Here is a 22,173-nt window from a genome sequence, read left to right as displayed (position 1 = left end):
TTAAAGCATGTAAGTAATGTCAAAAATGTTTCTTAGGATAAGGGCAATCGACAACGGACTGCAGAAATTAAGATGATGTTCTCATTGTCTTCCCTCAGATAGATGGAATGCCCTAACAACAATCTATAAAGACAACATTAGTGAGGGCCAGAATATGGCCTAAGATTGGTTAACATATTACATCACTTCTAGCATAAATGTGGTGGGTAATCAGATAGAATCTGAGAATTCTCTTTCTGGAAGCCAATAATCTAACATGCATTCTAAAGAAGACCTACCAAATATAAAGAAGCTGTAAGTGAAAAAAGTTGGCAGTTTACATCATTCCTTCAATACCTAATGCTGAAATATATGACTATATGAAGTTTTCAGAGTTATTTTGTTTGTGGGGGGGAGGATATCTGAATGCCAAAAATGTCAGGATTCTAGCCACAATCCAGTGATATATGCCAAAGGGGGGGCAGGGCTTTGCACAGAGCTGCCATCTTGATTTTTTTTCTAATTTCCTCTGCAGACCCCCCCCCCAGAAGTTCTCACTTATTTTTTATTTTTAATGTTGAATTTTAATAGTTTGCATGAACATTAGAAAATGTAAAGAGAGTTACCTTCCTTTCAGTTGCACCGAAATCACAGATGGAATTTCAAATGAAAGACGTCAAGGAACAATCTTTGGGTCCTGGATCTCAAGAAGCACTTTAAATACAAAGAACATACAAACTGGACGTTTTGTCGAATGCTGTGCAAACAATTCAGTTGGCTATTCTTGCGAATCTTATTTTATTGAACCAAAAGGTACTATATAATTACACAGTTTAGACTACGGAGGATATGGTGAAATTTTATGGAGATAATTGGATTTTAGAATTTAGAAATAGCATGTTGAGACAATGTTGGCCAAAACTTAAAATAAAAGATTGAATTTAAGAAATTCAACCCATCCAAATTCTTTTGCTTCTTGGAAATCAGAGGGTTGGATTTTTCATTTGTAATCATTTTGTGGCTTCCATTTGCAGTTAGTAAGAAAGAATACAGTTTCTATTTTACGAATGGGGACCTGAGACTGAAAAAAATTCCAATGAATATACTTTAGCTGACCTATTTGCTCACAGAAAACACATGCTCCAGAGACACCCAAGATACAGATCAGTCTCATGTATGGCCACTGTATGCTTACTTTCATTCTTTGTCCTTTTTATGAACAATTCTTAGCTTTTCATTTGGTGGGCAGAGGTATGTTCTTCAAGACATGAATGCTTGGTATATAAAAGTTAATGTACTGCATATGTTATATATATATGCAAGTCTAATAAGGATCGTGTAGCATCTCAAAAGTTTGCAAATTCTACTCTAGGGAGCTTTGGTACTCTACAGTCAATATTGTCAGAAAGTATTCATTCATTCAAGTAGAATAAATATTTACTTCTCCCTTTCATAATTCAACTCTTTTTCAAATTACATGAATATTTGCATTTGCTTTCCAGCTAATGTTTTGCTGTATGCAACATTTGGAGTCTGTTTTCTAATTATTGCTGGGTTGTGCATATTAACATGCCGAAACTATAAAAAGGTAACAACAAAATTGATACTCTTTATTCACTTCTGTCTCCCTTTGTGTGTCGCTTTTACCATTCACAATTTCCCATTCCCTCTAGCAATTTAGATATGAAAGACAACTGCATATGATACAAGTGGTTGGTCCTTCCGACAATGAATACATCTACATTAATTTCAGTGAGTTGGAGTATGATGTCAAGTGGGAGTTTCCCAGAGAAAATCTGAAATTTGGTGAGCTGTCCGTGGTACTCGTCCTGAAGCTAATCATGAAATAAGCAAACACAAATTGTAAAATAAGGAGAATACTTTCTTTTTTATAGGGCAAGTACTGGGCTCTGGTGCCTTTGGGAAAGTCGTGAATGCTAGTGCATATGGAATTAGTGAAGCTGGAGCATCCATCCAAGTTGCTGTCAAAATGCTTAAAGGTAGCCTAAAGTTTAAGGAGAACATTTGTATCAACCTGATTTTCTCCCATCACTAAAGTAGTAAGCTTGGATTCTATACACTTGTGGGTCTGGTTCCCTTTCTAAACTTTATTTCTGGTGGTCCTCAAGCACAACTAATAGAAGACCACCAGCTCCCTCTTCTGGCAAGGTATGATGCCATCTATTTCTTGAGAACGGTTCTTGGAGGCAATAGAGTCTTCTGACCTTGAATCCATACTATAGCATTTACAGTACATCCTAAAAGATGGGTTAGGTCAGTGATGGCAAACCTTTTAGAGACCGATTGCTCAAACTGCAACCCAAAACCTACTTATGTATCGTTGGGTGCCGGGTAGGTGTGACCCAATTGGGTGGGTGTGGCTGTGGTGGTAACGACAGACTGGGTGGGACTAAAAATTTCAATCAATCAGTTCCAACTTTGCGAGATCTTTTTTCCCCGCAAGAAGTTGAAATTGATTGATTCATTGAACCTTTTTTTTTTGCACATGGTGGCAGAGGCCTAAAGTGAAAAGGTTTTATAAAACCCAGCTCAAGGCCTAGGACTGGGGTGACGGTGCACGTGCCCACAGAGAGGGCTTTGCATGCCACCTGTGGTATGCGTGCCTTAGGTTCGCCACCACGGGGTTAGGTGATTAGCTTTCTGATATTTGTGTGTTATAAATCCTTTCCAAGGTTTAAAAGCAAAGAGGAACAGATTAGAGTTGTTATCTCTGTGCCACAGATTGAACTACAATCTAGTCAACATTTTAGTCCCTTATGTGTTAACCCAACATATATTATCAAACTGTAATTGAGTTAGTTCACGTGAACTAACTAAAAACATGGTTTAGTTTTTGGATAAATGCAATGCACACATATGGCCAATATGATGTTTATGTTGGCATAGATAACTTCTAACTCACTAGACTGATTGATTTTGTGCTGTAAAGTCAGTGCTGACATTTAGCAACTACATAGATTTTTCCCCTGAAAGTCACTAAAAGTAATATGAATCAATATATTTCTGGTCCATGTCAATAACTAGATATGTTGACCTAATAGCCTATAATTGTTTTTACTCTGTGACTTTGCTGTGTGTTCTTCAATATTCAGTTATTAGATGCTTTTTTAAAAAAAACTAAAAAAAATCCATCTCAATGAACATTGTCTTTTTACATTGTTTTTCTAAATGTCCTTTTTACTTAAAAGGCTAGTTTTAATCTAATTAAAATTATATTAAAAGAATTAAAATTTTATAAGAATTCTAATTATAGAAATCTTTTTAATTTAAACAATTTCATATAATTTTATTCTTTTGATATGCTTTGCAAATGGAAAAAAAACCACTGAAGAGAATGATGCCAACTGGTTCCATGCCATAAAGATGCACCTGAAGTACTATATATGACGGGAGAATTAGACTATTTAACATAAAAATAAATTTGCATTAAATTTGTCATACATCCTGGTGTTTTGCTAAAAAGTTGCTGTCATCAAATCCTGATGCAATGAACTTATACAACAGTTGCACCTGTCAACAACTAATCTGAACTGCTGGGCTCATGGGTGACTAGAAACATTCCTTTCCAGGTCTCTAGCATGTTTTATTTTTAAAAATAATATTGTTCTAAACAACGGGGACAGCGAGTTAATTGATACAGAACATCACTGTCCCCGGCAATCTAAGAAGATAGGGGAACTTAGGCACCACACAAGTTATGTAGCAAGTAAACACAGGGTCAGTCATAAAGGACTCAAATGTCTGTACACCAATGCACAGAGTATGAACAGTAAGCAGGGTGAACTAGAAATTCAGGTAAATGAGGGAGGATATGATATTGTTGCCATTACAGAAACATGGTGGGACGAAACCCACAAATGGAACACACAGCTAGAGGGATTTAAATTATTTAAAAGAAATAGACTAAACAAAAGAGGAGGTGGAGTTGCTCTCTATATAAGAAATAACTTTATCTCTACAGAAATAGAGCACAACAATGATGAAAACTGTAAACTTGAATGTATTTGGGTCAATATAAAGGGGGGGGGAAATGACATTGCCATAGGTGTATACTATAGGCCACCCAACCAAACAGAGGAAATAGATGAACTTTTTGCTAGTCAGTTAACTAAGGAAGGAAGCGCATCACAATAGTAATGGGGGACTTTAATTACCCTGATATCAACTAGGAGACAAATTCTGCACCAAGTGGAAGATCTAACAGATTCCTGACAAACCTAGCAGACAACTTTCTCTCCCAAAAAGTAGAGAAGGGAACTAGGGGATTAGACATATTGGATTTAATTCTCACTAACAGAGATGAAATGATAGAAAGTGTCAAAGCCACAGGAACCTTGGGGGGAAGTGATCATGCAATATTGGAATTCAACATTATGGAAGCACCAGCAATAGAATACAGCCAAACTAGAGTCTTGGACTTTAAAGGAGCTAATTTCAATAAATTTAGAGAGACCTTGGGAAGAATTCCATGGATGAGAATCCTAAAGGGGAAAACAACTCAAGAAGCTTGGGAAATTTTGAAAAGTGAGATAATAAAGGCCCAGTCTAGCACAATACCAACAAAGAAGAAAAATAACAGCTTTCAAAGGAAACCAGCATGGCTGCATAAAGAACTCTCTGACAAACGGAAAGATAAAAGGGACAAGTATAGGAAGTGGAAAGAGGGGCACATAACTAAGGCAGAATATCAGCAAACAGCCCGTGCCTACAAAGATGAAGTGAGGGAAGCTAAGGCTCAAAATGAACTAAGGCTTGCGACCAAAGTCAAAAATAACAAAAAAAGCTTCTTTCAACATATAAGAAACAAGAAAAAAGTTAAGGAAATGATTGGTCCATTAGTGGGGGAAAGTGGGAAGAAGGTGACAAGCAACAGGGAGAAAGCAGAACTATTTAACTCGTTTTTTGCATCTGTCTTTAGACAAAGGGAAAAAACAGTCCAACCTACCCAAACCAGTGCCATAAAAAACAGAATAGAAACGCAAGTTAAGATAGGCAAGAAAATGGTAAGTGAGCACCTGTCCAGCCTAGATGAGTTCAAATCACAGGACCAGATGGATTACACCCCAAGGTTCTGAAGGAACTGGCAGACGTGATCTCAGAACCACTGAACTATATTTTTCAAAGATCCTGGAGCACTGGGGAACTACCAGAGGACTGGAAGAGAGCTGATGTAGTTCCCATCTTCAAAAAAGGGAAAAAAACAGATCCAGGAAACTACAGACCTATCAGCCTGACCTCAATACCTGGGAAGATTCTGGAAAAGATAATCAAACAACAAATCAGCGAACACCTTGATGCGAACAAAGTTATCACTAAAAGCCAACATGGGTTTGTCAAAAACAGATCGTGCCAGACAAATCTTATTGCATTCTTTGACCAAGTGACAAAACTAGTGGACCAGAGGAATGCTGTAGATTTAATTTACTTGGATTTCAGTAAGGCATTTGATAAAGTAGATCACAACCTACTACTTGATAAGATAGAAAAATGTGGGTTAGATAGCATCACCACCAGATGGATTCGTAGATGGCTGACAGGCCGTACTCAGCGTGTGGTCCTCAATGGAACTGCATCTACATGGAAGGAAGTGTGTAGTGGGGTGCCCCAGGGCTCTGTTCTGGGCCCAGTGCTCTTCAACATCTTCATCAACGATTTGGATGAGGGGATAGATGGGGAACTCATCAAATTTGCAGATGACACCAAGCTGGCAGGAATAGCCAATACTCCAGAAGATAGGCTTAAGATACAGGAGGATCTGGACAGACTCGAACACTGGGCACTATCTAACAAAATGAAATTCAATTGTGAAAAAAGTAAGGTTCTGCATTTAGGCAGGAAAAATCAAATGCACAGGTATAGTATAGGTGGTACCTTGCTCGATAGTAGTAACTGTGAGAGGGATCTCGGAGTCCTAGTGGACAATCACTTAAATATGAGCCAGCAGTGTGCTGCAGCTGCCAAAAAAGCCAACATAGTGCTAGGCTGCATTAACAGAGGAATAGAATCAAGATCACGTGAAGTACTAATACCACTTTACAATGCCTTGGTAAGGCCACACCTGGAATACTAAATCCAGTTTTGGTCACCACGATGTAAAAAAGATGTCGAGACTCTAGAAAGAGTACAGAGAAGAGCAACAAAGATGATTGGTAGACTGGAGGCTAAAACATATAGGGAACGGTTGCTGGAATTGGATATGTGTAGTTTAATGAAGAGAAGGGTGAGGGGTGACATGATAGCAGTGTTCCAATATCTCAGGGGCCGCCACAAAGAAGAGGGAGCCAAGCTATTCTCCAAAGCACCTGAAAGCAGGACAAGAAGCAATGGATGGAAACTAGTCAAGGAGAGAAGCAACCTAGAACTAAGGAGAAACTTCCTGACAGTTAGAACAATTAACCAGTGGATCAACCTGCCTCCAGAAGTGGTGAATGCTCCAGCACTGGAAGTTTTTAAGAAGAGACTGGCCAGCCATTTGTCTGAAATGGTATAGGGTTTCCTGCCTTAGCAGGGGGTTGGACTAGATGACCTCCAAGGTCCCTTCCAACTTATTATTATTATTATTATTATTATTATTATTATTATTATTATTATTATTATTATTATTATTATTATTATTATTATTATTATTATTATTATTATTATTACTGTCTTTTATGTGTATCCTAATGAAAGATTTTCTATTTTACTAAATACATTTAAGAGAGAGACAGACAAAGAAAGACAGATATACACATACAGACAGAGAGAGAGAAAGAGAGAGAGAAAGAATGAGAATTTTTAAAAAAATGAAGAATGCTTAACTACACTACACTCTTTCTGGATCATTTTTTCCATTTTATTTTCGGATGAGTATTCTCTTTTCTTCTTTCCTTAAAAGGTATTTCCCAATCACTACAGGTGTGGGTAGGCACATATTACAGTCTTTCTTATACTTCTTTATGTTTTCTTTACTTTTGAGTAGTAATGAACTATCCCATGATATCACTGAATCAGGAAACAAGGCGCTTCTCTAAGTGCTACAGCCATCTTTTACTTGTTCACTCTCATTTCCTGCTTCAAGAAAAATATTTGATTGAATTAGTAATTCTGTTAATAAAATTATTTCTAATTTGTTTCAGCCTGTATATATTTCCTTGTAAAAATTCTGCATAGTTACTATCTGTCATGTTACCTTTATAGAAAAATATGACTCTTTGGAAAAAGATGCTTTAATGTCTGAACTCAAGATGATGATTCATATTGGGAGTCATGAAAACATTGTGAACCTGCTAGGAGCATGCACCAAGTCAGGTGAGCCACGTATTTCTGAAATGTACTCTCATTTAGAATATTACGTCAAATATTTGAGGTCCTTGGCATGACGCTCGTGGGCATCTGTGTGTTTAGCATACTTTTATTTCCAAGAATGGTTTTAGATATCAGAAACCCTATAGACCTTTTGTGAAAATAAAATGTCCAGTACATTGCTTGTAAGTATGCCTAACTAGCTGGGAAAATGAAATGCAATTGTAAACTAGAGTTGTAGAAAATATATTGGATAGTTAGAAGGAATGACAAGAAACAACACCAATATGACTTCTGTTAAATGTGTTCTTTTCTGGTGAGCAATATTCACCGTATTAATCATTTGAAAATAGGGAAGTCCTCTCATTACAGTCATTTGAGAGAACATAATTGCATACTTTCAAAGTTTAAAGCATACCCATCAGCTTGAAAGGTTTTGAGACCCAAAACTGCCACAATCGTGATGTACTGTATATTTTTATACTATTTGATACTTCCAGATAGCATATTGAGTGACAGATTAATAAATAACCTCTCTGAAAAATCCTGTACAGCTGTGTCTTCAAGATTTGGAGGTTTTTAGGAACAGCAGACTCAGGGAAGATCCCTTATCCTTATATGAAATAAGTTGGATGTATAAACAGGGAATTTGCTTAAGCTTAAGAAAGTTTTTAAGTTCTTGATCAGAACTTCTCAAGTATTATTTCAAAGTGGAAAAAATTGCCACAAGTAAGAATAGTGCATCTTTCCTCAATCTGGTATCAAACAGATATTTTGCTACAGTTCCTAGAATTCCTAGCTATCATGCCTTACAATGGGAATTCAAAGACTTATAGTATCATCGAATAAATTTAAGATACAGTCATTTCATTTTCATATGATTGAGATAAAAATTTCTAACAACTTTCATTTCCTTTTTCCTACATCCAAGAAATGTCCATTCTTTGTCAATATGATGCATGCTAACTATATATTAAGTAAAAGATGCTTCCTGATATATTAAACATGTATTTTTAGGACCAGTTTACTTAATATTTGAATATTGTTGCTATGGGGACCTCCTGAACTACTTGCGAAGCAAAAGAGACACCTTTCACAAAACATGGACTGAAGTCTTCAGTCGGCACAGTTTTGGGTTTTACCACAATTTTCGAGGACAGATCGATTCAAGGTAAATATCAACCATGGTTTAATTGTGGCCAGCGAAAAATAAGGGAGAAATAACTATATTATGCACAGATGAAAAAACTGAGCTAGTTTAAAGACAAATTGTCATTTTTGCAGCATGTGGCTCAATCAGTCACGATAACACCATTTCATATCTCAAGTAATTCCTATTTTAGAAGTGTAGCTTTAACAAAACAATTTGGAAAAATAGAAAAATTCTGATAGAAACAAATATTTATAGGTCAGGATTGAACTGTGACATCGATGCTCTCTAACCTTTGTTGTTTTCTTGCAGACATTTCATTACCAAACTGGGTAACAATCAGGGTTAGAAGGGAGTGGGGGTTTGCTCTCATTTTGTATACTAGTGGTTTGCCCTGTCAGTGCTGGTAGAAATGGTCGTTCCTTGATTAGGCTGTTGTTTACTGTTAGCTTGTTTGTCTGAGTTGCTGGTTTTCATCCTGTCTTCTGACTACTAGTCAGTAGATATTCATGGATATGCTCTGCTAGCTTTCTAACTATATGGCATCACCGTAACACACAAACCAACTAAAGCTCTCCAAAACTTCCTAAGTAAACCAAAATACTCAGCAGCCCCATAAAAGAAAACAAAAGTCATCTACAACATAGAGTGTTAAGGACTATAACACTGTAACAACTGCTATGCAAGACAAACAAGGAGAAGGCTTGTAGAGCTGGCAGGGCAAACCATTGGTATATAAAATGAGAGCAAACTCTACTTCCTTCTAGCACTGACGATGTTACCTAGTTTGGTAAAGAAATCTCTGCAAGAAAATAATCCAGTTCAGAGAGCACCAAAGACTCTGTAGAAATATTCATTGTGCATTACCAAAAATTGCTGGTGACAATGAATCTTACTTCCAAACCCTACAAGCTCAGAAGAAGTACAACCGATGGGAATATTTTTTTATGAATCACAATCAATTTACTCTTAATCATGTTTTTTGAAGCTGCAATAGTTGACAGGTCTTTCATCATAAGCTGCAGGAAGAATGTGGCCAGACAGGTGACAATATAATTCAGACAGACAACAAATAAAACTATAAACACTGGCAAACTAAAAAATGATATAAACTGTTGAAAATATTGAGAAAATCTCCCTCACTACCACTATATTCAGACTAAGCTAAATTTTAGATATGATGTTTTGTATGAGGCGTATGGCTGGTTTATTGACTTCTCAGTGTAAGAGAAATCCTTCCATTTGTTCTGACCCATGGCTCTGTGTACAGATGTCCTTTTACATTCCCTGCCATTATTTTCCTGCAGTTCATAGGGCCAACTTATTAAGGCCACTTAGTCTAACACAGTTTCAGAAGTGTATTTTGCTAGAGAAGTTCCAGTGAAGCCACATGAGACTGGTTGGTTTCATTCTGTTGTATATTGTCTGAATAGAAACTGTCACAGATCCTCATTTAAAAGATTTGGTCACTTAAAATGAATGCAATAATAGTGAATTCCACGTTGTGGGAGATAACATTTTGATTACGCATGGTTACATCCCAAATTTGTTTATCAAAACAATCCATGATTTGGATTGTTTCAGTACAAATTTATTACATTTATTCTTTCATAATCAAGCTGTGTTTTATCCTTATTGTTATATTAGATGCTTTAACCGTGCACCCTTTGTTTCCAGAAATGGAAGCATACTAACAAATGGATCATACCTACCAGTTGGCCAAATGGATCACTCATATGCAAAACAAGACTTAGATGTGATCTCTAAAATATATGGAAGTGCCCTGCTTTCAGAGGAAGGTAAGAGGTTATAAAAAGTGTTGTAGAAATTAGAGTTGGGCAGAAAGATGTTTGACACTGAGGTAGGGCGCCGCTTTTCTAAATACTCTTAGCAGTAGCATCAATAAAAGCTGGGATGTACCATCTTCTTTCAGAAGCCTTTAAAAAAAGACTGAATTAGTACATGCTAGGACCTTTCAAGTACCTAAAGAACTATCTTACTGTCAAAAACTGAAGATGATTTAATCAAGCAGAATACACACAACCCTCTGCTTTAATTTTGATTTCTGCACTGAGCAGGGGTCTATATGGTCTAAAAGGAAAGTGGTTGCTAGTGTATAGGAAAGAATGTGATATATTGTGAGTGAAGGGTTCTGGAGGCCGCATAACAAAACTTTAAAAAAAACACAGTTGTCCATCTTTATACTTAAGAAATCAACCAATCACTATTTTTCTTTTGTAGATGAAATGAAATATGTGAACAGGAAACTAGATGTTGAAGAAAGCCTCAATATACTGACTTTTGAAGACCTTCTCTGCTTCTCATATCAAGTTGCCAGAGGAATGGAGTTTCTGGAATCAAAATCAGTAAGACTGCTGTGCAAAAATAGTGCTGAATAATAAAGATTAGAAAAAAAATATGCTCTGCTATCTAAATTCCTAGTTAGACATTCTAGCTCAATCCTGTTGAATAATAGAATTATTAATATTAGAATTTTTCTAGGAAAGAAAACTCTCACATATAAAGTGTATGATATTGTTGTTTGGAGTTAGATTTTTATGTGGAGTTCTTGGTACTCTCTGAGCTTGGTTATTTGCTTGCAAACATTTTGTTAGCCAACTAGGTAACAACATCAGCATGCAATTTGATTTTCAAATTAATACATGTTTTCATAGTGCTATCTGATAGGCATTTCATCCAAATTAAAATTGGGCAAAGAAATTATGTGGGGAGAGAGAGGTTTTCCAGCAGGGAAAAAGTGTTCTTGTCAGTCTAAACTGACTGGTGTTTATGGTGTTTCACTTCTGTATGCTTTTTGGGCATGTAATAATAATATTCACTGTCTACTTTATAGCAGTGTTTCTCAACCCCAACAACTTAAAGATGTGTGGATTAATGTATTAATTTAAGATGTCCTAACATCTTAAAGTTGCTGAGGTTGAAAAATGCTCCTTTATAGAGTGCTTAAATTGGTAAATAAATGCATAAACCCTACTTCCAAGCAATAGGCATTCCGTGTTTATGTATTTAAAGATTATAACTGTTTGCTATGAACATCAGTCTCACTCCTTTCCTTGCTTAGTGGAAGGCAGAAAAATGAATCAAGTTGGTTTCTTGGAGATCTACAGTTCATATTGAAGCATAATTGCAGGATGTTGTCAGTTGTTAACTGCCCTTTCTTACATCTTAAGAAGCATTTTTAAAATCACTCAGAGAAACGCCTGTATTCGCACCACCTTAGATTTTGTCCGTAATGTCTTGATTTAAACTTTTGGTCTCTGTGTTATTATATTTTTAAAGTTCTCACTTCAAAGTAAAATGCTCTTTACTTGTGCAAAAATAATCTGTTGGGCAATTAGTTCCTGCACTTCATTAAAAAAAAACTTACTACACCTTATTTAATAATACAGTATGCTTTCAGTATGCATTTGGTGGGGGGGAAAAGACACTTAAAAAAACAATCACAAAATTAAATTCTCTCCTTTGTACAAGACTTTTCTCTCTTGACAGTGTGTTCACAGAGATCTTGCAGCCAGGAATATACTAGTCACTTATGGGAAAGTGGCCAAAATATGTGACTTTGGACTTGCCAGGGATATAATGAACGATTCAAACTATGTCGTCAGAGGAAACGTAAGTTGATGTTTATTGTAGATGCTTCCCAATGTTTTCTGTGAAAGATCTGAAAGTAAAAATGAAATTACTACTAATATCTTGCACAGCCAAATCCAGATTCGGAAGGGTGATAATACGGCAAACTTCTTTTCCAACTTCAATTGGCTTGCTGGATAGAAATATGGTGTATGTGCTTTCAAGGCAATTTTTTGCTGCCTTGACAAGTCCCTGCAGGTTTCTTGGCAAGGTTTCAAAAGCAATTTGCCCTTCCCTTCTTCTTCGATCTGAGAGAGACTGACTGGCCCAAGGTCACCAGCCAGCTTTCATGTGTAAGGCGGGACTAGTACTCATAGTTTCCTGATTTATAGCCTGGTGCCTTAATCGTTGCACTAAATACTTACAGTCACCACACAGTTTCAGCTAAAAATGGCACTTTTATATCTCCACATTTTTTACTCTTTATTATTGGTGAGTGCCTGAACTAGTCCCTGTGTTTTCTTGGCAGAGAAGTAGTTTGCCATTGCCTCCTTCGTAGGGCTGACAGTGTGTGACTAGTCCAAGGCTACCCAGCTATCTTTGTGCCTATGGCAGGACAACAGCTTACGGTCTCCTGTTTTCTAGCCTGATGCCTTAGCCACTACACCAAAGTGGTATTACAAAAATATAGATAGCTGCTTGACTGTTAATTATCTTGTAAGTGCTGTTCCATCATTTCCGAGATCCTGTTTCCCATAGATATCAACCAGCCATCAGTGAGAATAGGGTTGCAGATCTCGCCCCTGGTCATCAGCAACCATGTAGTGTTTCCTGCGCATGTTATTTCATTCCCCAGAACTTGCATAACAATTGGAGATTTGTAATATGGAAAGCACTTCCACATCAGAAAATTGTTAGGCTGTATGTACACTGCCCTATCAGTTTTATGCATAGGTACAAATTTATTTTACTGCAGATATGCCCAGCAAGAAAGCAAAATCATTGAGTGTGGGTTTGGGTTTGTTTTTTTTTACAAAAGATTATTAAGTTTAAAACCACCTTGGTTTTGCAAAGGTTACTTCAGAGAAAAGGAAATAGTGGTTGAATTGCAACATTACATGGTTGATGGTGAAAGATGTTGGGCAGTTGCAGCTTAGAAACTTCTGACTACAGATTCCTGAGAAATCAGCCAAAAGTTGGTACTCAACTTTCCAATAGTTCCATGTAGGGAATGAGAGATGACGTTGGAACATAAGGCAATTCAATTATATATATATTAAAAAGTCTTAATGGCATTTTAAATATTTATTATTGTGTATGTTTTCATAGATTACAGGCCACTTCATTAGATGCATGGCATATAGTTCTAATCCTAAAGGAGATTATTTGTGCCCATAGCTCTTTTGGTGAGTGGGAGAAATTAGAGTTGTATAAAACCAGGGAGCGGGCACTTGGCTTCAATGAAAGCTTAAAAGCTAGAGGTGTTAGGAAGTATAGATAATCCGTGACTTACGACCACAATTGAGCCCCAAATTTCTGTTGCTAAGGGAGACATTTGTTAAGTGAATTTTTCCCCATTTGTTAAATGAATAACTTCAGTCGTTAAGTTAGTAACATGGTTGTTAAGTGGATCTGGCTTCCCCATTGACTTTGCTTGTCAGGAAGTTGCAAAAGGGTATCACATGATCCCGGGACACTGCAATTGTCATAAATAAGAGGCAGTTTGCCAAGTGTCTGAATTTTGATCACATGACCATGGGAACACCGCAACGGTCATCACAAGTGTGAAAAACAATCATAAGTCACCTTCATCAGTGCCGTTGTAACTTTGAAGTCACAAAATAAACTGTTGTAACTTGAGGACTACCTGCATGTCTTGAAAGCAAATAGAGTTGGATCACTTCTGCAAGGCACCACTTCACAGACTGAGGTTACTTAATTATAAAAACCTAATTCAAAATCTGAAATCCCAACCTCCAAAAGCAGTCCAACAGGAATGTAAGAGTGCCCATGTAACCAAGAGTATTTTTACCATCTGGTGGATGCTGACAGGAGGGATGATTTTGCAGTTGTTCTCTTTATATGACAACACTTTGGTGGTGAAATGACCTCTCTCTTCTCTGTGCTTTCTATTGACCAGGCTCGTTTACCTGTCAAATGGATGTCCCCTGAAAGTTTGTTTGAAGGGATATACACAATTAAAAGTGATGTCTGGTCTTATGGAATCTTACTCTGGGAAATATTCTCTCTTGGTAGGTTCTGAAATGAATTCTCTAGTTTCCAGTCAGAGATTTAACAGAACTATGTTCCATTCAGAGATCTAAACAACCTGGAACAATGTCTTTATAATGTTGTTTCTTGCTAGTAGAGTTCCAAAATGGGGAATAGGGCAGGGAGCACATTTTCATTATGTAAATTGCCCTATCTGTATAGAAGGAGTGTGTGCGTGTGAGTTTTTAGCTTCAAGATGTGTATTCATCTGGAATACTTTAGTAGAGACATCTTTTTAAGAAGAAAAAAAATCATTCCTTCTCATCCTTTATTCAATTGTCATACGTGTTTTCCAGAGGTTCTTGGAACCATGTCTTTGTTAACCACTTTTGGGTTTTCCATTTCTTTTACTTTTAATGTATAATTGAATAGTCATTTTTTTCTAAATATCTAAGAAGCAGACATATGCTCTGTGTGAGTCCCTGTCATGTGGTCCAGGTTGCAAAATATTTGCAGGAAATGGTCAAAAAAGTAAAAAATGACATGCAACAAACATAAAAAGCAGGCGAAGCTTCAATTGGACTGCCATGCTTACCACTTTGGCTTTTCTGATCACACTCTGCAGACGTCTCTGCAAGGTTATGCAAATTAAGAAAGCTTCTTCAATGAAGCTTATTTAAAATATTACTACTTTGTTCTGCCACTTTTTTTTCCTTTAGGCGTCAATCCTTACCCTGGAATGCAAGTTAATGAGAAATTCTACAAGCTTATTCAAAATGGATTTAGGATGGACCGTCCGTTTTATGCTACAGAAGAAATGTATGTTCTAGGTATAAATAGTAAAGGTGGGGCTGCCCAGAATATAATTTAAGAAGATACGTGGCACCTGCTCATTTCCTTGCTTTTAACTACCTTGTTATCTGTTATCTGTGACTGTCTTGGACAAAAGTAGTCCAGTTATACACCACTGTGCAGTAGTCCATATAGGCCCAAAAACCCTAATCTTTAAAAGGGGATACAAGCAATTGACCCTTATTGGGTGTTTTTGTGGAAAACTATATTTTTCTGTAAGGACACTTCTACACAAGAAGTATTATGGTTGTAGTCTGAGGACTTCCTGTACATCTCTCTGATCCCACAATATCCTCTTTGGCACATTCCCCTCCCATTCTGGAGTTTATTGACTTCTAGATGGCAGTAAAGAGGCATTTGGCTGCCATTTAGCAGCTCACTTGTGCAGCCACTGGGTAAGCGCTGTTGCAGAGTTTAAGGCTGAGAAAGGGGTTTAGTTGTGAGGTTCAGTACTAGAGCTGTAAACGACTGTAAGAAAATGGCATGAGGGGAAAAAGTGAGAAAACAAGGTTCCTAGAAGCAACAACTCCTAAGAAGTTCTAAAAGTGCTTTTTTCAAAAGGCAATTGAACTTCCTTTTAAAGATGTTTCGCTTCTCATCCAAGAAGAATCCTCAGAATTTTGGGGACGACCTGGATGGCTGAAAATCTCCATAGACAACCACTAGGAAGGGCATTGCCTACAGTGGTAAAAAAGACAATTGCATACATTAAGCCAGTTAGAAGCTAATCAAGGTTTTACACTTACCAGCTTGACCAGGTAAATGATTTTTCCCTATATGAAAAAGCGTGAAGAATGGCTGCTGAAAGCAGATGTCCAGTTGACTTCATAACCAAAAGAGGAATTAGGGGTGCGAGAACAGGTCAGAGGCCAGGTAGAAGGTGATGTTCCCACAAGAAACCAACAGAACCAATTGAAACCACAGGTTTGAATGTGGTTAGTTAAGCCATTTTCTCCATGAGCATTAATACATTTGCCCACATGCAACACTGGATATTAGATAGGTTCAAAAAACCCACTTCTAGACTGGACCACCTAAAGTCATCCTTTGACTGCCTCAAATGCCAGTGGAGAATCAGATACAGTTAGTTGCACGTCCTCTGCAAATTTACACTTTCCACCAGGATAAGGAGACTATTTCGATATGCCTGAAGAAAGTCAGAGACCCTCTGATTCTGTTTATTCCTTGAAGGACAAATATTTTATCCTTCTTTTTCCTTATCCCTCTTGAGCATTAGGTCTTCTAAGGGGAATGCTGTTTTGTAGACTTTGCAGTTCTCTCTCAACACTAGGGCAAAAAGAACTACTAGGGTAAAATAGGCAAGATTTTTTTTAAAAAAAATTCTTTTCAGCATATATTTTTACTAGCAATTTTTTTTCTCATAGTATATTATTTGATTATTTTTATGGTACATAGTAAATTATTTACCCTGATGCTACTTCCTCCTCCACATTCCATTTTTCAACCAAATTACTTCTGTGACACTTTTATTTATTTGTGGGGCTTTTTTCTCAATTACAGTTTCTGTATGTTTCTAATTCCAATAGAGCATTATTATAGCTCTGACAAGTGAAAATGTTTTACAAATAGGGAGCGTGTTTTGGAACATCCTCTCTCTCTCCTTCTTTTTCAAGTAGTGGAAGGTTTACAGAAAGAAAACCATTTTGGGAGGTTATATAACTATCATATTATTACTATCTTTCTTTTTAATTTCTGCACAATTACATTTGTGTTTCTGCCCTTGCTAGACTTCTACAAACAGCAGTCAGAAAAAAGAAAAGCAACGCCTTTTTCTAATTATTGTGATATTGTAGTTTATTAACTACTGCAACATACTCAATAAATGTGTGAGTTTTAAATTAGCCCACAATTGCAATATTTTACACTGGTGTGTACCACCTGTTTGCACTAGAATCTAAATATACATATATCATCGTACATTTATAAAGGAATAATTTTACTTCTGAAATGACAGGGGTCCAGTGGAGATTGCCACTCAGTTTTAACCATCATCTGCACAAGATAAAAAAATACCTAATACATAATTTGTAGAAATAAATATAGGAAATAAATATTTGCAAGATACAACTGAGACAATTCAACCAGGAAGAGAATACTTAAGATTGTAGATATGTTTAGATCAAAAATGCTTCTCCAGATATTACTCAGATCCATCTCAATCTCTATCACTATATGCAATTATCAGTCCGTAGTGGTCGATCAACAGCTGGAGAACAGCAGGTTCTAACTTATCATACTTACAGTAAAATTTAAAGCATAATATTAATTTTTAATATTCTGTTTTTTGATGCTTCATATTTGTAAACATTTATCAATCCTGTATGAAATAGATGTTCTTCACACGCTAAGTTCTTTTAACTCTGCATAATACCACAATATATGTGACATATCTCTCTCTCGTTGATCTTGTCATATAGAAAATGCTGGAGAAAAAGCTCTGTATTTTTCCTTATTCCTTCCTTTATGTTGTTTTGGCAGATACATATTACTGTGTTCCTGCTGGGCTTTGGACTCCAGAAAAAGACCATCCTTTTCGCAGCTGCTTTCCCTTCTGGCGTGCCAACTGGCTGAGGCAGAAGGAACAGTAAGTGAGCCTTGCAAACAATCCTTTTTTTTTCTCTTCTAGGTTTTCACCATATTTATTAGCACACATGTCACGGGACTATGAACGATGTCCTTGTTGCTGATTCTTTTCAGAAAGAGTAAATTTTTCTTGGGACGAAGGATGCTAGGAATCTAACCTTTTTCCTAGCTATTGAAGAAGATCTCATGATAAATTATAATTGCCCTTCCTTCCTTCCTTCCTTCCTTCCTTCCAACAGTCCCATTTAGGGAATGAGAGATGATGTTGGAACAGAAGGCAAACCGAACATTTATCACCTGCAGACTAACATTTTCCTAGTGAACATGTCTCACTACTGTACAAAAACTCTTCCTCCTTTCAAAACACTTGGTAGCTTGGAACTAGGAATTTGGGTATGCTTGTTGTAAAGATGACAATTTCTTTCTAAAACTTATTACCATTTCAAAAAATAAATAAATATTGACGTCCTTTGGTTGGAAGACACTAGAATGCAAACTGTTTTTATCCACAGGTTGCATAAAATGCACAGATTCAGCTAGGCAGACTTGGCTTAAATGTTAATAGAGTTTATACTGTAGCTATTTATCAGAAAGAGAGACGTCAGTGAAAATATTACAATTATACGTCATGCTAGGCCATAACATAGTTTTCTTGGTTTTAGTTTAGTTATATGAGCCCAGCAATCGCAATTAGTAATTTTTGCTCAATAGCCTAATATGTAATCAAAGACATGTTATAGATGTAATTGGTAAAATATAGTTGCCTGCAGTTCTAGCTAGAGATATTTGGGAGGTTCAAATATTGTGGATCAGTAGTTTATTATTTTGTGGAGTAGAAACCCAGGTATTTCTGTATATTCAACAAACCATGATTAACAGAAACTAGGGCTTATTTTTTATTTTTATTACATTTGTATACCGCCCTTTCCCTGAGGACTCAGGGCTTGACTTGGTATGCTCCTAGTTTATATCTTTTTCTATCTCTCCCAATTGTAAATGGGTTTTTTTTCCTCCTTTTATTTCATTCCCCTCATCCTTAGTCCCTGAAAGAGGTCAACTCCTAAAGCAGACCAGCCCTCAAATGTATCAAGGAGTTACTGGTTAACTATTTAATTCCATGACAACATATTGCCTATATTTGCATCAGAAAAGTCTGCACTAGGGATGACCTGTCCAGCAGGTAACAACAAAGATGAGGGACCAAAAGAGAAATTTGGCTTTGCTTTATAAAAATCTTGTACCCCAACACATGGATGAGGGCTCTTTAGGTGCCCTGAGACGTCTTCACATCGTTCTTAAAATTTGCCCACAGCTCAGCAAGAGAAACTACATGTAAAATATTGAAAGTATTAGAGCTGTACAATGTTGTTCCATAAGTAATGTGGATGTTAATTTTGCTATTTATGTTCACATCCTATAATTTAGGCATGCCAGACAGATCATACTGATACTTCTAAACACACTTCCAGCTCCAAGGGCAACCCACATATGAGAAGAGAAGCAGAGTTCACCATTCCTCTGTTGGATGAAGATACGGCAAGGGAAAAATAAAGCAAACTTTTTTTTCTTCTTTACAAAATAAGCCATATAAGCTGAAGGAAATCAAAAGAAATTACTTTGCCTTCCTTAAAGGGTCTAATTTGCTGCTATTGCCACTGAATTTCTCATATCGATTCTTTCCACTTTGCTTCTCAGCTGAAATTTGGTACGGGTCTCCTTCAATTTCATTAACAGGATGGAAGATTTCTTTTATACAAGCCTCATTTTGAAGCATGGTTGACTCACAAGTTGTTGTTGAATTTCTTTCAAAATTATATGCATCTCTAAAGTCAAGGTCAACATTCCAGATCTTTGTATTTCAACAGATGCAGGGAGTAAAAAAAATATCCATATATTGCTAATTGAAATTCCCAATCATGAATGTATTATAGCCTGAGCTTAACTCACACAGTTCAGCTAATTGCACTTATATCCTAACCAAATATATAACCAAAGGGTTATATCAGCTGTGGATATTTATGTAGATAATGAATTTGGATAGATTATCCCTGAATGTACCTGCAGACCACAGGCTGTTTTACACTATTTCAAAGTGATGTTAAAGATAAATAAAAGGTTTTATCAGGCATGAAATCCTGACATTCTTTGTGTATTGTTACTGAGATTGATAAAATCTGGGAAAACAATATTTGGGGCAGGAATGTAAGAAAATTTCAAATGAAATTGGAACAAAAGCATCCAAATTTTGGGAGCTAAAATTTGTTCAAAATTTTAACTGCAGGCACTATTACAAAATAAAACAGCTGCTATACATTTAATGTGGCCCATCACAAAGCACCCATTGAAGGCAACCTAATTAGGATCCTTCTTAACCATCTTTTCGAAGACCTCCTACAAACTTCTCACCACCTATTCTTCTTTCTTTAGTTAACCACCTTTTTTATTTTCTAGAAATGTAAGCCCTTAACAAGCCCAGAAACTTAATTGCAAATTATACACATGGTGGTGCCTTGTTTTTGGCATGCCAGCTGTAAATCGGGAGAACAGGCAGATTGGTAGAGGATTTGGGGAAATTTAGGTTTAGAGCATCTAAATAACTTTATAAAAGATATAACTACTTGACCACATTTTAAAAAAAGCAAGGGAAACCTTGTAGGGTAGGCAAGGTGAGTTGTATGACATGTGTGAGTTCTGGCACTTTTTTTTTTACAAAAAAAAGCACTGTACAAAGTAATGCACACACACACACACACACACACACACACACTCCTCTCTCTCTTTCTCTCTGCTTTTCTAAATAAAAGGCTGGGCAGGAGAAAATCTACAAAAGATTAGTTGAGTTTGCAAGCATAGCAGGAAAGAAAGAGAATCAAAAATGCTAACTTAGATTGTCCAGTCCACTATGGTCTCCAATAAATTGGATCCAGAGTTAGAACTGTAAACTTAATAGAACTTAGCTGTTTTATAATTCATAATTAACACATGATATTATTTGATAGGTGACTCAGTGAATGCATTCACCCCATATAAGAAATCTATTCTTCTTTTATTCTAAAGTAAATTTCTAGTGAGGTGATCAGGAACACAATCTAGACAAACAGCAAAGAGCCATTTAACAACTGAGCGCCTTGGGAGGAATAATCAACTATTAAAATATTTGCTGACTACTAGAATCAATGTGTTCTGCACAATTATCTTCAGTATTAAGGACTTTGGGTAACTTCTCCAGTATTTAAATGATTGTTTGAATATTCAGTATAATTGGATAGCAGTTTATACTTGCTAATTTATGTGTAGCAACATTTGACAGCAATGTGCAATTGAATTACTGTAGTACTGAATTATCTCTTACAGTTGGCATGCTTTTATATACCTTTTATGTCTATCAAAATCAAAAGATGCTGTCATTCTTAATTTTTTACAGTAGTGCCAACTCCAGATTTCAGTCTTCACTTTTGAAATTGGTTTGGGGTTTAAAGCAAATTTATAAGTTTACTGTTGGAAACTCTGGTATATCTACAGATCAGGCAACTGATTGTATGTAGGCATTCCAGCTTCAATGTAAGTTGTGACTAAAGTAAATGTGTGGCTCTCTTCTGATGCTACTTTTATCAATATGAAGTACAAATGCTCATGACGTGCCAATTAAATGTAGCAGGATATAGACATTACTCTGGATTTCTGAATGGGGGCTTGCTGTGATGCTTCTGTATAACTCTATAATATAAATTTGTAATCAGTTTGTGATATCTGGCTAAAATATTCATTATGATCAAATAACTTATTCCTATATCAATTTCTACCCTTATATTAAATAGGTTCAGATCTATTCTTTCTCTATTTTGAGCAGAGATGGTTATTTTATTCTGATTACTTATTCTTTTTTACAGTTTTACACGGATATTGCTGCTGCTTTGTGCTGATTTTATCTGATTATTATTTACTTTTCTATGCTTTTTATACTTTGACTTTTCAATTGTATACACTTTCAGAAAAGTAGTACATAGTTTTTGACAAGCTAATATATTTCTAAAGACTTGTTGAAATCTCGGATGAAATCTTGGATAAAAAATACATTGAAAATAAAGGTGATTTTTATTCTGGCTTATTTGTCACATTTCTTGAAAAACAATTGGAGAAACAATAAAGCAATAAAAAAAACCACGATGACCATAGGAAAATTACGATACATACAGTACATGCATGCTAGACCCAATGATTTAATTGAAAGGAATCTTCATCCCTGGGCTGACAATGGACTGTTTCTGATTATTTCCATAGTATCCCAATCAAGGACTAGATGGTTACTTGGAAGCATGCAGTAGCTGACCAAGTATTATCATCAAATCTTAGGAATCCAAGGTGGAAAGAGGTTCTCAAGATGTTCTCAGGTCCCAGATTCACAAGTGTGCTACAAAAATCAGTTCATCCCACATTTCTAGTTATCCATTACTTTTTATCCTGTAACTTTGATCAGAAAT

At 36.3% G+C, this 22,173-nt stretch overlaps 1 protein-coding gene across 2 annotated transcripts in view; it reads left to right on the top strand.

Moving 5' to 3' along the window:
• Nucleotides 1–21,796, top strand: part of FLT3 (fms related receptor tyrosine kinase 3) — a 66,170-nt gene extending 44,374 nt beyond the window's left edge. For both annotated transcript variants that reach the window (XM_081327261.1, XM_081327260.1), the window contains exons 12-24: nucleotides 617–792; nucleotides 1,482–1,567; nucleotides 1,653–1,785; nucleotides 1,875–1,979; nucleotides 7,180–7,290; nucleotides 8,302–8,455; nucleotides 10,112–10,233; nucleotides 10,676–10,800; nucleotides 11,945–12,067; nucleotides 14,166–14,277; nucleotides 14,956–15,055; nucleotides 17,588–17,693; nucleotides 19,118–21,796. In XM_081327261.1, coding sequence (XP_081183387.1) covers nucleotides 617–792; nucleotides 1,482–1,567; nucleotides 1,653–1,785; nucleotides 1,875–1,979; nucleotides 7,180–7,290; nucleotides 8,302–8,455; nucleotides 10,112–10,233; nucleotides 10,676–10,800; nucleotides 11,945–12,067; nucleotides 14,166–14,277; nucleotides 14,956–15,055; nucleotides 17,588–17,693; nucleotides 19,118–19,243 — 1,579 coding nt within the window. In that variant the 3' untranslated portion in view covers nucleotides 19,244–21,796. The remainder of the gene's footprint in view (nucleotides 1–616; nucleotides 793–1,481; nucleotides 1,568–1,652; nucleotides 1,786–1,874; nucleotides 1,980–7,179; nucleotides 7,291–8,301; nucleotides 8,456–10,111; nucleotides 10,234–10,675; nucleotides 10,801–11,944; nucleotides 12,068–14,165; nucleotides 14,278–14,955; nucleotides 15,056–17,587; nucleotides 17,694–19,117) is intronic.
• Nucleotides 21,797–22,173: the final 377 nt, after the last annotated feature.

Source organism: Vipera berus (assembly GCF_964194415.1).
Source record: "Vipera berus genome assembly, chromosome: 4".
Lineage (NCBI taxonomy): Eukaryota > Metazoa > Chordata > Lepidosauria > Squamata > Viperidae > Vipera > Vipera berus.
The sequence above is the reverse complement of the archived record's forward strand: the minus strand, read 5'-3'. Positions and strand labels throughout refer to the sequence as shown.